This window comes from Gopherus flavomarginatus, chromosome 2 (genome assembly GCF_025201925.1).
Source record: "Gopherus flavomarginatus isolate rGopFla2 chromosome 2, rGopFla2.mat.asm, whole genome shotgun sequence".
Lineage (NCBI taxonomy): Eukaryota > Metazoa > Chordata > Testudines > Testudinidae > Gopherus > Gopherus flavomarginatus.
In genome coordinates, this window is record NC_066618.1 from 47,779,980 (window position 1) to 47,794,272 (window position 14,293).

Consider the following 14,293-nt stretch of genomic DNA (forward strand, 5'->3'; position numbering starts at 1 on the left):
CACGATTAATTGCGGTTTTAATCGCACTATAAAACAATAGAATACCAATTGGAATTTATTAAATATTTGTGGATGTTTTTCTACATTTTCAAATTTATTTATTTAAATTACAACACAGAATACAAAGTGAACAGTGCTCACTTTATATTATTATTACAAATCTTTGCACTGTAAAAATGCTAAAAAATTGTATTTTTCAATTCACCTCATACAAATACTGTAATGCAATATCTTTATCTTGAAATTGCAACTTAATATAGATTTTTTTTGTTACATAACTGCACTCAAAAACAAAACAATGTAAAACTTTAGAGCCTACAAATCCACTCAGTCCTACTGATTCAGCCAATCTCTAAGACAAACAAGTTTGTTTATATTTACAGGAGATAAGGCTGCCCACTTCTTATTTACAATGTCACCTGAAAGTGAGAACAGGCATTCGCATGGCACTTTTGTAGCTGGCATTGCAAAGTATTTACGTGCCATATATGCTTAACATTCGTATGCCCCTTCATGCTTTGGCCACTGTTCAGAAAACATGCTGCCATGCTGATGACGCTCATTAAAAATAATGTGCTAATTAAATTTTGACCGAACACCTTAGGGGAGAATAGTATGTCTCTTTCTCCGTTTTACCTGCATTCTGCCATGTATTTCATACTATAGCAGTTTCGGGTGATGACACGGCACAAGTTCTTTGTTTTAAGAACACTTTCGCTGCAGATTTGACAAAACGCAGAGAAGATATCAATGTGATATTTCTAAAGATAGCTACAGCACTTGACCCAAGGTTTAAGAATTTGAAGTGCCTTCCAAAATCTGAGAGGGATTAGGTTTGGAAGTCTTAAAAGGTGCTTTCAGAAGTCTTAAAAGAGCAACACTCAGATGTGGAAACTACAGAACCCGAACAACCGAAAATCAACCTTCTGCTGGTGGCATCTGACTCAGATGATGAAAGTGAACAAGCGTCGGTATGCACTGCTTTGGATCGTTATTTAGCAGAACCTGTCATGGGCATGGATACATCCTCTGGAATGGTGGTTGAAGATGAAAGGACATATGAATCTTTAGTGCATCTGGTATGTAAATATCTTGCGATGCTGGCTACAATGCCTGTTCTCACTTTCAGGTGACATTGTAAACAAGAAGTGGGCAGCATTATCTCCTGCAAATATAAACAAACTTGTTTGTCTGATATCAGAGAGGTAGCTGTGTTAGTCTGGATCTGTAAAAGCAGCAAAGAGTCCTGTGGCACCTTATAGACTAACAGATGTTTTGGAGCATGAGCTTTCGTGGGTGAATACCCACTTCATCAGAGGCATCATTTGTTTTTTTTGTTGTTTGTCTGAGTGACTGGCTGCAACAAGAAGTAGGACTGAATGGACTTGCAGGCTCTAAAGTTTTACATTGTTTTATTTTTGTAAGTTCAGCTTTCATGATAAAGAGATTGCATTACAGTACTTGTGTGAGATGAATTGAAAAATACTATTTCTTTTGATTTTTACAGCACAAATATTTGTAATAAAAATAAATATGAAGTGAGCACTGTACACTGTGTTCTGTTTTGTAATTGAAATCAATATTTTAAAATGTAGAAAACATCCAAAGATATTTAAATAAATGGTAGTCTATTATTAACAGAACGATTAATTGTGACTCAGTTTTTTAATTGTGATTAATTTTTTTAATCGCTTGACAGCCTATATCTATCTATCTATCTATTTGAAGGCCAGGCATTTGCAGCATTAGATAGTAGGAATTTGTGTGAATTCCATTCTCCTCCGTCCCTCCACTATTACTTGGACTTTGAGCAGGCGAAGGTGATTTTCACCCTAGTTTATAAACCTTTATGACTTTAAAGATATTGTTTGCTTATTTAGACTCATTGGACCCCCAGCAAAAAATGCTGTACTAGTTTCTCCAAAAGAACTCTGTATATTTAACTTAGTTTAAATGCATAGAAGCAAGTTGATAAATGATGCAAGTTTGATTTACATCATGAATAGCCTGTGTTTTGTTCTGTAACCCTCATGTGACCATTCCTTCCTCTGGTGAATTGTCCCACTGATTTCAACAGGACTATATGTGTACGGGTTGTGAGATCTTTAGGAAGATAATTACTTATGTTAGCAAGGGTTGCAGGATTGAGCCATAAAACTTTGAAAAAAATCTTTTAAAGAAGGATTGAGAGTCATAGCAGCCAAATTATGAAAATATTCTTATGCATTCATGCTAAGTAAGGAATAAAGCAGTACATTAGTGACGGAATGAGACTAATGTAATCAGTAGTTGATAGGAAGAGTTTGTGTAAGTAACTGTTCATATATACGTGCACACACATAATGTGTGTATACATATGTTCACTTTATACTGTGTATGTGCTGCCTAGGAAAAGTATCTGCGAGACACAAAAGCTAGAAATCAATGTTGCGAAATGTCCGTATTTAATATACATTTCTTACTGCATTTGTATTCATTTTACATTTTTATATAAAAGAAAAATATAGCTACGAAAGTGAAGTAAACGCTGAGAAAGCAGTTTTAAATATACAAACCATTTTTTCCTTTTTACTTTGAAATAGTTTGTGCACAATTGAAAAGAACTTGACACTGTGACATTTTTATTATATTGATTTTTTCATATTGAACCTTCAGCATCTGACAATAAATACACAACTTTGCTTTTCTAGCACTGCCAGCAGCAAAACATTCAACTCCAAAGGACTGTAATTCTGACATAACACAGTATCTATAACCCTCAATGTTCCTTGATTTAGTTTTGCATTTAATATGTCCATCGACAGGTGATTACTTTTTGTATTTGACCAGTTTTATAAACCTGTACTTGTAAAAGCTAAAGAATGTTATATGGTAAGGTGCATGCTTGAAAGGGAATATTTTTTAAGGAACTTCAATTAAGTCAGTGTAAAGTAGCCCTACCTCAGGGAATTCTTAAAACCGAAAGCCTCATAGGGAGAAGTTTTGGGCATGGAGCAAGCATACAATTAGAGCAAAATGCTTTGTCTGAGAGCGAGCTGTAGAATCCCTGTGTGGCTTCACCACTCTCCAGCCATCCTGCACAGCAGAAACAGAGCTTTTCCACTGCATATGGGGCTATTAGCAACTAAACAAGGGGCTGCAGAATTTCCGGCACAGTGAGGGCATAATAAGTGTTATATTCCACAGTTTTCTTTTTGTAGCCCTTCGGTGTAATGCATATTTAACTAAAAAAATCAATACATGTAAGTGACAATTAGATAAATCACTAGTACATTTTCTGTACATTTGTAGATGATATAGGCACCATTTCACATATTTTATGCTGAATGAGGAGCACATAGAGAGCATTTAATAGGAATTTTTAGGCACACTGAATAAAAATAATTCTTTAAAAGAAACAGTAATACACGCACCTTTCATGTTTGTACCCTGATATTAAAATAACAGACTGAATTTCAAGTATGAAGTGATACAGTGAAATCATGTCCTGTGAATAGATATAAATGATAATCTATGTAGTACAGTTTGCACCTTAGGTAACTTTTCATCTTGTAAATAAAGTCATACTGAATGTTACATTAAATGACTTGATCTAGAATACAAGGGGCCAGCTTCTCACCTGGTATAATTTGGAATAGCACCAGAGAAGTCAATGGAACTCTGCTGATTTATACCAATTGAGGATGTGGCTCAAAGGATGTAAAAATAACTTGGAACTACTTTTGATGTTTTTGACTCCACTGAAGCCAGTGGAGTTACTCTGGATTTTTATCAGTGCAACTGCATTCAGAATCTGACCCACTTTTCAAAATAATCCACATAACAACACCCAAAACAACATTTTTAACAAGACCTTTTGAAAATGTCACTATCTTGGAGATTTCAGAACCAATACTTTATTACAGTCATATTCACACATGCTTAATTTTACACACGAGTCATCCCAGTTATTCTGAGGCCTAAATTTCTAATTTTGGTACCTTTTGTACCAACATTGTGCTTATCTCCACATATCCCTATTTCACTAAGACACTTGCTTTTCATTCTTTGTAACAAAAAATAACCCATAAGAAATTTGAGAACTAACATGTTATTAGGGCTAATTATATCTGGTCACACACTACCATAAGTATAATCTATTTTTGCTTACTTACTAAACTATATTATCTGTATATAAACCTGAGATGCCTGACATTGAAATTGATAGACTTAATGGGCCAAATTCATCTCTTGTATAATTTAACTATAGTCAGTGTAAAGGAGTGAATTAGGCCCATTGATATAAAATACTTTGAAACCTAAACCCTATTTCATGTAGTTGTATTTCCACAGCAGTCTCTAAGCCTGCTATTTTCATATTTCTCTTTATTTCAACAACCTTATGTAGTTTTGCCTTTTTCCAGAAACACACACAAACCTACAAAAGCAATTTTAATCACTGCACAAACTTATTTTAACCACGAGAAGCCAGGCAAACTCAGGCACTGATATAAGTATCTGTTATTGACTGGTATCTACTATGACTACTGCAAACAAAATAAAGCCAAAACGGCAGCTATGTGAAATGATTTCTAATTTTAATCTTTCAGATGATTCCCTCCCACATTATGCTATATGTACATTTAGCTCTACAATAAAATTTCAAAGTAATTTATGTTTATTCCTTTACATATTAACTCAAAACAAAAAACCCTCTAGGCATTTAAAAATACTACATCTGAACAAACTTAGTTTCTAGTTTCAAAATTGAAATGTACAATATGCAGCTTATTCAGGATCATTACAATTCATCTATCATTTTTCCTCTCTATGAAACTAGATTTACCTCAATAACTAAAATGAATGCTAAATTCAAATAATCTATGAAACAGCAAGACCCAATGCTTTCCCTGGCAACTACACTTTCACAGGACTAGTGTATTTCAGTTACAAATAATATACATGAATTATAATAGCAATAATTTATGTTAATGTTGAGTAACTTGGATATAAATGTATCCACATTAACACAGACCCCATTTGCTGGTGTCTGGGTGCTGTTACTAACCACGTGTCCTCACTATTACCATCAGTTATTAACTAAAGGCTTGATCCTGCAACACTTATATGAGTACCTTTACGCATTAGAGCAGTCTCATTCAATGGGACTGCTGAAGTGAATGAAGTTATTCACGTTTGTAAGTATTTAAAGGATCGAATCCTCAGACTGAAGACTATAGAGCTAGTGAGGAAATACAGATTTACACTATTGTATAGACTTTAAAAGACACACAATGTAACGCATATTGTTATGCTTTAAGGAGCTATAATAATATCAACAACATTCCCACAGTATACACTTCAACTTATAAGACATCATTTTGGAAGGTATGATTTTTCATTTATTAGCACATTCAAAAGACATTCTGCTTTTAAAGCTGTTCAAAGTAATGTAAATATTGCATAAAAATACAAACCCACGCAGACCCAAAGTCAGAAGCAGAACATTTACATGAACTGGAACAAAAACTAATCTGAAAGAAACTTATAAAGAGATCAGAGTCTGGAAAGGAAATAATCAGTGTATACCTCAGGTTGATTTAAGTGCCAAAGTGATACCGTCTCTGTTAAGGGAAAAATAAATGGCAGCTTCATATAATTAACTTTAAGCATAGTTTCCATATTTCTTTATTTAAAAAAGAAGTGAATGTAATACTTGTGAAAAGTGCCTGATTTACAACTCTGGAGACTGATGTTCTCTTTTAGGTTCTGTTCCAAGTGGATCAGGCCCACAAGCCTTCTTACAAGTGAAGCAATGATGCAAATCTCTTCACTCACCCCCAATCATTGCTCTAAAGGGGTCACCTCCCAGTGGGAGGGTAGATTGGTCTCTAGAGCCTGCATCTAGTCTTTGACCATGGTTGAGTATGACATCCAGGGTGTTAAGTAGTGCCAGTTGTAATGGTGATACTGGTGAAACAGACACCTGTCTGCTAAACTCTGGGCTGAGACCTCCAACACATTTCACATTGGCCATAAAACTACCATCAGATGGGAACAGTTTTTAGTCACTGCTGACTTAATCTGGTTCTGAACTAGTAATCTAGAGCAGCACTTCTCACCTGTTGGCATGCAAAGCAGAAGAGAGCAATGGTGAGAGGATGTCATACCCTACCAGCTAAAAAAACACCAAAATCATTGGTTTGCTAGGAGACTGGGAAGGGAAAGCAAAAGACAACTCATGCCATGACCTTTCCTCCTGATGCCTCTGCCTTACCCCAAATCTCAGAAACCCCTTGCCAGCACCCAAACTCAGACATGCTTTTTGCTGTGTAATTGCAAAGGGTTGTAGGACTCTGGGGCATTGCAAGAAACCATGTATGGATTTTGAGTCTCAGCTAGAAAAAGGTTGAGAACCACTGACCTGGGGCTCTGTATTTTAATATCATTCTCCAGAGCTGGTTATTTTGTGTTTTTTCCCTGGACCCAGATTTCTCATTCACCGTGGATCACTCTTGCTCATAAGACTGCTCTAACTTCTCTTGGTGGGACAGCAGTGCTCAAGAAGCCACTTTGCTGGCCAGAATCACCCTCTCTTCATCCCCAATCTGCTCCAGAAAGGAGAGTGGTGTAAGGCTGGCATAGCCAGCCCTACAACTATTGAGGATTCCTCTACAATAGGGACATCATCATTTACTGCATTAATGCATCTAAAAGCAGTGCAAAGGAGCCTTTGAAAGGGCCAAAGATCTGGCCTGCTATGTTTCATGAGTGATCCGCTGAATCATAGGTACTTGTTTTGGTCAATGAAATACATTTTGTTCATTCCAGCATATTCAGACCTATAATCTTCCACTCTTTGCTTATGTATCATATGAACACAAGCATCAAGAGAGGTGAAGGTAACGATGGTTTACTGCGGCACCTGTGGTATAATTGGGGTTGGGGAGCATCCACCAGAGTAAATGTCAGGGTGTGAAACTGACTGTTTTTGATGCACTCTGAACAGATGGAGGCTGCCTCTTTTGGCACTGAACGAAATGTGTCCTTTAAAATGCACATTTGATATTGAAGCTTTGCTCTTCCATAGAGGCGAGGCTCTCCTCCCTCAGAAAGCTGTATGAATGGGGCAAGATTGATAGCAAAACATACAGGACAGGAGGGAGCTGCATGGCATGCTTTCATCTGTTAAAACTGACTTGGATGCTGCGGTAGAACAGAGAATGCTGCTGGCTATTTGTGGTGTGGACTGTGGAAATTATTTGGGGAGGGAACGGCTCTATTTTAGAGGGATTTTTGACTAAGGACTGCAGATTTGACCCTATAGCTGGTGACAGTATGTGGATATATTTTACAAATTTCTCTGACATGGAAATAAAGAGGAACATTAATAAAAGTAAATCAGTCATGGAAGGGGGGGGCGATAAATATTCTGTGGCTGCAAATAGAAATGGTGTGACCAAAGAAAGCCCTTTAAAATCTTTCATATTTTACTATACTAATCACTAGTTCTTAATGAGGAAAAACAGTGGTACAAATCAGTGATGTTCCTGCAAATCAGGGACACTTACAAATCCAGATGCAAAATAACAGACCATCCATCGTTGGATCAACAGCGATGCAGAGAGGCTCAATTCACTCTAGCTTTTAAGGTGCTATAGTTCCGAATACTGAAGTAGCAGCATGTCAGATACAGGGTACAACTGATGAATAATAAATACCATCTAATAAAAGATGTTTCTATGGAAGTCCCACCCTGAAGGCAGCACAGAACTAAAGGTGGGAATACTGTGACCCCCTACAAAAACCTTGTGACACCCCCCCCAACTTCCTTTTGGGTCGGGACCTCCAGTTTGAGAAATGCTAGTCTCCCCCTGTGAAATCTGTATAAATAGGGTAAAAGTACACAAAAGACCAGATTTCAAGGTCTGTGATGCATTTTTCACAGCTGTGATTTTGGTAGGGCCCAACTTAATCAGCGTTAAAATCCTATTTAGAATTAATTTATATCTAGATTCAGTTCCTCCATAAAACTTCCTTTGAACATATCAACTCTGCAGGCTCATGTATAAATACACTCCTCCTTTCTTAATCCAACAGCAATGTCCGAAAAGCATCCTATAATCCCATTTCTCAATTTAGCTAAAACCAGGCAACATCTTATCTCTAAAATCTCTCATAAACAAAAATCTAGATATTTAGGCTATTAAAGTTGTGGACATAATTTTGCATGCCTAAAATTTAATTTGCACAGTAATTGGGTGTCAAAATGCACATGCAAAAACAAAATTGCACCAGTATGAGAGACGCTGTTTCTGAAAATATTTCACTTAACAAAGGAAGACTGCAACACTCCATATGTTTTGTTTTTAGTATTCTGATTTCAAGTGGGAAAAAAATTAATAGCTTGCTTATAGTTAAATTAATAGTATGTTTCAGCATAGAAAATTTAAATTTGCTATATATGTACAAAAATAATTTTCAAGCCCCCCCCCCAAGTTTAGTAGAACTCTTTTTCTAATATACTGATTTCAAGACAAACTTCTACATATATAAGATCAAGAGTGAAAGTTAGCATCAAGTAGAGATGCTAATGTTGACAAGGATATTCTGAAGGTTTTGTAGCAATGAAATAAATATGCTAGATTCCCAGCTTGTGACCAATTCAAGCATTGTCACCTCAAATAATAAGGCAACAAATTACCTCCCAATGGTATAGGCAGGGCCGATGAGGGGAGCGGGGGAAAGCTGGTACAAATTACCAGAGCCCGGCCTGGGGCCCAGCTTCCCCAGCTTTGTCGGCCCTGTTTAGCCGGTCCGGCCTTGCTAGGGGGGGCCCGAACACAGTTTTTCACCAGGGCCCGAACCCGCTCTCGGCAGCCCTGAGTATAGCGAGGTGCAAACAATACCTCCCTGTGCCAGCCTGCCCCACTGCACCCCAGAAGAACTTCATCCAGCAGAAGGCAGGTAGCAGTATCTCAGAGTTTTTGCCAGCAGCTTTCATTTTGACTGAAGGTCAACAGGCATTTGCTGGTGGGGGATACCTAGGGGCTGCCCTAATCACCTTCCTTCCCCAGCCAGTAAGGTGCTGCTTAGCTGCAGGCCACTTGACAAAGGGAAAGTAACTGGGGTCTTGTGTCCTTGCAACTTGCCTGTGTAGACTTCCTGCCACCAGGAACGTTCCCATGGGTTCTGTGCTGGAGGACGCATAGAACCTCAGTGAATTTGACACAGGCTCTTCAGTCTCGCTGCTCGGTCTACTGAAAGAAATGGCTGCACCAAAGCAAAACCTATGAAAATAAGTACACTGGAACATGTAGGTCCTTAAAGGCTAATTACTGACTTGATTACACCTGCAAAACTCCCAGAGAAGTCAAGAGAAGGAAGCTATAAAAGAAAGACTGGAGTTTTGCCTATATAAAGACTACAGGATCAGGTCCTAAGCCTGATTCTAACTACTCTGTCAGTGGGATTTAGGCAAAGGGCTTTACTAGAGTTTACTAATAGTTCTGAATCATGGAGAAAAGTATGAAATGAGAAGGATTCACACTTACAGTATATATGGTCTAAATCACATCATAGGCCTAGCAAAAATCCATCTATTCCTGAAACTATCGCATCAGAAAAACACTAGCAAAGTGATTCTAGAGAACAGAATTCTCAGAAGAAACATCTATTTCGTTATTCAAATTCAACTTATACTAGGAACGTAATTAATTTATGTGGGCTTTTCAACCACACCATGTGGTTTATGATTCATCTGATTTGTTTTCAGCTGTGAGTCAGATAAGTGCTCCCGATTTGCAGGCTACATGACTGGAATGGCATAGTTGCTGTTTATTCTACATATTAAAATGGGCACTGTATCTAGCAGCTGAGAGAATTAGCCCTTGTACAATAAAACATGCTTCTCCAAGACAGTTGGTATATAAGCAGTGCAAAGTAACAGGGTATAAAATTTTCTGCTTATTCATACAGAAAACTTAAGTGTAAATTGAGCCTGAGGACCAGGATATGGATAGTGTCCAGCACACAGGAAATGCTGGAGCAATGAATCCACTATTTATGATCCCGTGAAAAGACTCTGTGCACGTAGGACCAAATTTTCAAAACCCTGTGAAGGCAGAAATCTTGGTTTTTTGGTGTATTTTGGGGCACAAGTAGAAGACAAGCTTGGATTTTCAAAGGGGGCATCAGCTATGTGTACTGAAAGATAAATAGCTGGGCTTAGAATTTTGATTGGTGCACGCAAGAGAAAAAAGGTGTCCACAAGCTAGTCATTGTTATAGTGTAGTTACGTGTAAACTGGGCAGTGGATGAGGAGGTTCCATCTAATCATCCTTCTCTTGGCTGCTGGGCCAAAAGAGGTAACTACTGGCAGTAGCAGTGAGGGAAGACGAGTTGTGTGGGAGCTGAAAATAGAGGCAGGGAAAGGGTGGGGGGGGGAGTCTCGTGGGAGAGAGGATGAGAGAGAGTGGTGAGAGGCAGAGGAAAGGCGACTCGGTCAACCAGTCAGCTGCATCTATTTGCCTTTGGCTTGGCATATCTTGTGCTGGGTGCTTTAGATACACAACAACCATTAGAATATGTTCATATAATATTGGCATGTGCTAATGACCTATTACTGTATGTCAGTGTGAAATATGTGCAGCCCAACAGGTGCTCAGTTTCTGAAAATTGGTCTCAGGGGGCCACACAGAGCCAGTAAGGAATCAGCAGAGGAAGCAGATGCTTTCATAGTACAGAAGCAAGTACACATGAAACTACACTATCCTCACCTTAGCGGTTTCTTCAGTTGTTGGGTCTGCTCGGCCTGCAGAATCATGCAGGATCCTGTGGGACTATAGCATTGCTCAACATCAAAGGACTATAACGTTGGACAGTAGATGGGAGATGCGCCTTTCCACTTCTCAGAACATCTGAACATCTACTGTAATGAACACCCTGGCTGGAGGTGCCCCAGAAGATAAAGAACTATTTTACCTTTTTTTTTAATTTAATTTTTGTTGTTCAATAATTTTTAGCTGTGTTCACCCAAGTCTGCTGCAAAGTCAAGGCCGAGTAGAGCTATATGCAAGGGCCCCGTTTGCAGTGTATGTGAACAGTTTTCTTCACTGCTGCGGTGATGGCAGGGAAGAAGGGAATTTGTACCAGTGGGCACCTCCCTTTTGAAATCCAGTTCCCACTTCCCCACATATCACTACACACATGGCAGTAGTATCCAAGGGACACACAGAGTCAGTAGAGAAAATGGGGAATAGCAAACAGCCTTAGAGCACTGGAGAAGGGTAAACTGTGTATTTTTTCCACTGAGGGGACTTGGGAATGAGGCTTGGACGGGATGGAGTGCAACATGGAGTAGCTGTATTGTACTCTGTTCTGGTTCTCACACAGTATCCTTCAGAGTAATTGCTAGCACCTCTGCACATCAGTTTTTTAGCATGATTTTAAAAAGAACTAATATTTTCCTTCCTTTATAGTGCTTGCAGAGCTGCAGTGTCCAAGAGATAGTTCTCAGGCAGCTGCTAGAGAGTGATGCCAGCTAAGTGCCCTGAAAAAGTACGTACAATAGTTTGGTGCTAGATAAAATGTGGAATGTTTTAAAAATTGCTAAATTGTGCAGTAGCCTTTTCCCCATTTGTTAATTTTGCAAGGTTGGCCTAGATTTTTTTTTCTGTTTTAAATAACTATTTAAAATTATTAATAGAAATTGTGGTTCATTTAATTGCACTATGATCCACCTTTTTCTAAGGATGTCAAGACCAGCCAAGCGGCACCCTCAGCCCTCTCTGGGCTGCAGAAACTAAGACCACAGGGAATGGGGTAGAGCCAAGACCCACCGAGTGATACTTCATTTATCTTGGGCCTAGACACTGAGGGAGAAGGAACAGGGCAGAGCCAAGACCAGCTGAGTGGTGCTTTGGCTACCCACTGGCCTTCAGCTTGGCACATTGAGCCCCTTGGGAAAGTCTTGTGCTGTGCAAGCATCCAGACTCTGTGCACACATGCCTTGGATGCAATCTTGTCCAGCCTAATTTACAGCCTGTCTGTTCATGCTGTAGATCTTTGAACAGACCCGACAGGTGCCACTGCGCATGTGCAACTGGTCCTTTGACAATTTGGCCTACATAGCACGGAAGTAATTTACCCCAAGTCTCATTGTTAGGTGTGTAACAGAAAAGGAATGCCTTCACAAAAGGTAGATAAAACCACTCACTATCTTAGCACCTGCCTAAGTGCTAAACAGCTCAGAGCTAATGGTGAAGTCTGCCACATAACCGAGGAACCTGCCAGGGAGACAGCCACAAGCTCCTATGCCATAGCTGGAAAAATATATATTGCTCAGCTTGGCACTGCCAGGCATGCTGTGATACTGGCTCAGTAGATAGAACAGATGAAGCAGAGGCAAGAGAAGCAGGATAGCTTACGAAGAACCATCACAGGTGTAAGCAATGGTAGCTGCTATGTGTATTATTATTTATAGTGCAGTAGTGCCTAATGTACCTTTAGGGCAGGGGTTACCTCACTGGGCCAAATGTTCCCTTGAGTTACATACAGGCAAATGCACTGAAGTTTAGGTTAAGGGAAAGCCTTTACTTTATGTATTTAAAATATTTACTTTTTCCGCACAGTACTAAAAAAATAAAAGTTTCTTTTAAAAATAATGAAAATATATTTTAGTTAAGGTAAAATACTAAATATAAAAATGTAATGTAATATTTAAAATAACTGCTAAAAAGTTATGTGAATTGTTTAGTTATAATTCAATTATGGCACATTACTGCTAACACAGTGAGAAATATGGTGTGCCAATATACCCACATAGTGGGTTAGGAGGGATGCTCATGCATTTCTGCACAGAAAAAAATATCTGCTAGTAAATGAAATATGAGTAATGTTCATGCACTGTGTTGTATAAGTTGTGTGTTACAGGTAAAGCAGCACACTATATTCCATCCAATATAGCACATGTGCATAAGAGTTCTTCTCCATAATCAAAGAATTCTCTGCTTCTAAAACAGGAAACATTTTTCCAAGTTACTTTTTTGATGCTAATAAGTTTATGTTACAACGGGAAACCCTGTTTTGATTTTCATCAGCTCTATATACCTCTTTGATCTACATATTATAAACTTCTGTACTAGATCATGGAACATATGCTTGCAATTGTTTTGAGAAAGAAATAAAAAGTTAGACTTCATTGACCGATTCAAACAACAAATGCAATATTTTTGGAGAGTAGAGTCTTTAAAGAGTAAGTCCCTAAAAGTTTTCTTTAACTTATTTTTGTGACATGCACATAAACTCATCTAGTTAATAATTCAGTTGTACATTAAAAAAAACTAAAAATTGATTCAGTTTATCATCATTTTTATGGACAGTAATGAAATAATAAAATTATTTGTCCAAGTTTTCAACTGCGGAAGCACCTCCTTGTATGTTACCAATAGTAGCTAGATGCCTTCATTTACTTATCAATTATTTGCAGGTTGTAGAGATCCAATATTTCAATGCCATTCTTTTAACTATCATTTTAAGAAATCCCAAAATAACAATTAAAAAATACCAGATCAGGCTTCAGCAGCTAGAGGGAGAGATTGCGTCATGTTTTGGCAGTGACTGGAACACTGGCAGCATTCAATATGAGAAGAATAAAATGGCAGCAAAACTGGTCAGCAGCTTCTCTTCATCTGGAGTTTTCCCAGGTAGTTAAACAAAACAAAACAAAACAGAACACACACACACACACATATAAAGCTGCAACGGGAGCAGGTGAAATCCCGGGCTCTTGCATTGCTTTGATGAAAGTAAACTAGGTTGGTTTCCTTGGAGCATATTACCATCCTGAAGAAGCAGACAGACGTGTAAAACCTCCAAATAATGATCTTCAGTAGAACAGCTAGGGACAGTGACCTTTGTCAGCTACACTGTTCATTTGTAGGTTCAGCTTCAATGAGCCTTATGATTTATTCACCTCGTTGGAGTTTTGGCTGGCTGACATGAGAGAGTCCAGATTCTCCTTGCATTTCTCCAGATCATGGAAATAAGGGTGAGACAGGGCAACATAGGCAGATATCCTCTTGGTGGGATTGAACGCTAAACATTTCTAAAAGGATTAAAATAAGATAGTTTTAGTGTAGTGGTTACGTGTATAATATGCAACCGATGTTATAAATAATGAAGATAATATAGATACAAATTAATGAGTGTCATTATATTGATTTATAACTACAATAGCCTGAAGATCTAGAGCCAGTTCAAGTGCTGCATTGACCTTGCCTGTTTTCTCAGTCAATGAGAAGTGGCCAGGCAG

The 14,293-nt window shown here is 38.4% G+C and overlaps 1 protein-coding gene across 2 annotated transcripts in view; it reads right to left on the reverse strand.

Annotated features, from left to right (window-relative positions):
- Positions 1 to 2,425: 2,425 nt before the first annotated feature.
- CDK6 (cyclin dependent kinase 6) overlaps positions 2,426 to 14,293 on the reverse strand; it is a 201,024-nt gene continuing 189,156 nt past the window's right edge. For both annotated transcript variants that reach the window (XM_050939664.1, XM_050939663.1), the window contains one exon: positions 2,426 to 14,086. In XM_050939664.1, the coding sequence (XP_050795621.1) occupies positions 13,940 to 14,086 (147 nt within the window). In that variant the 3' untranslated portion in view covers positions 2,426 to 13,939. The remainder of the gene's footprint in view (positions 14,087 to 14,293) is intronic.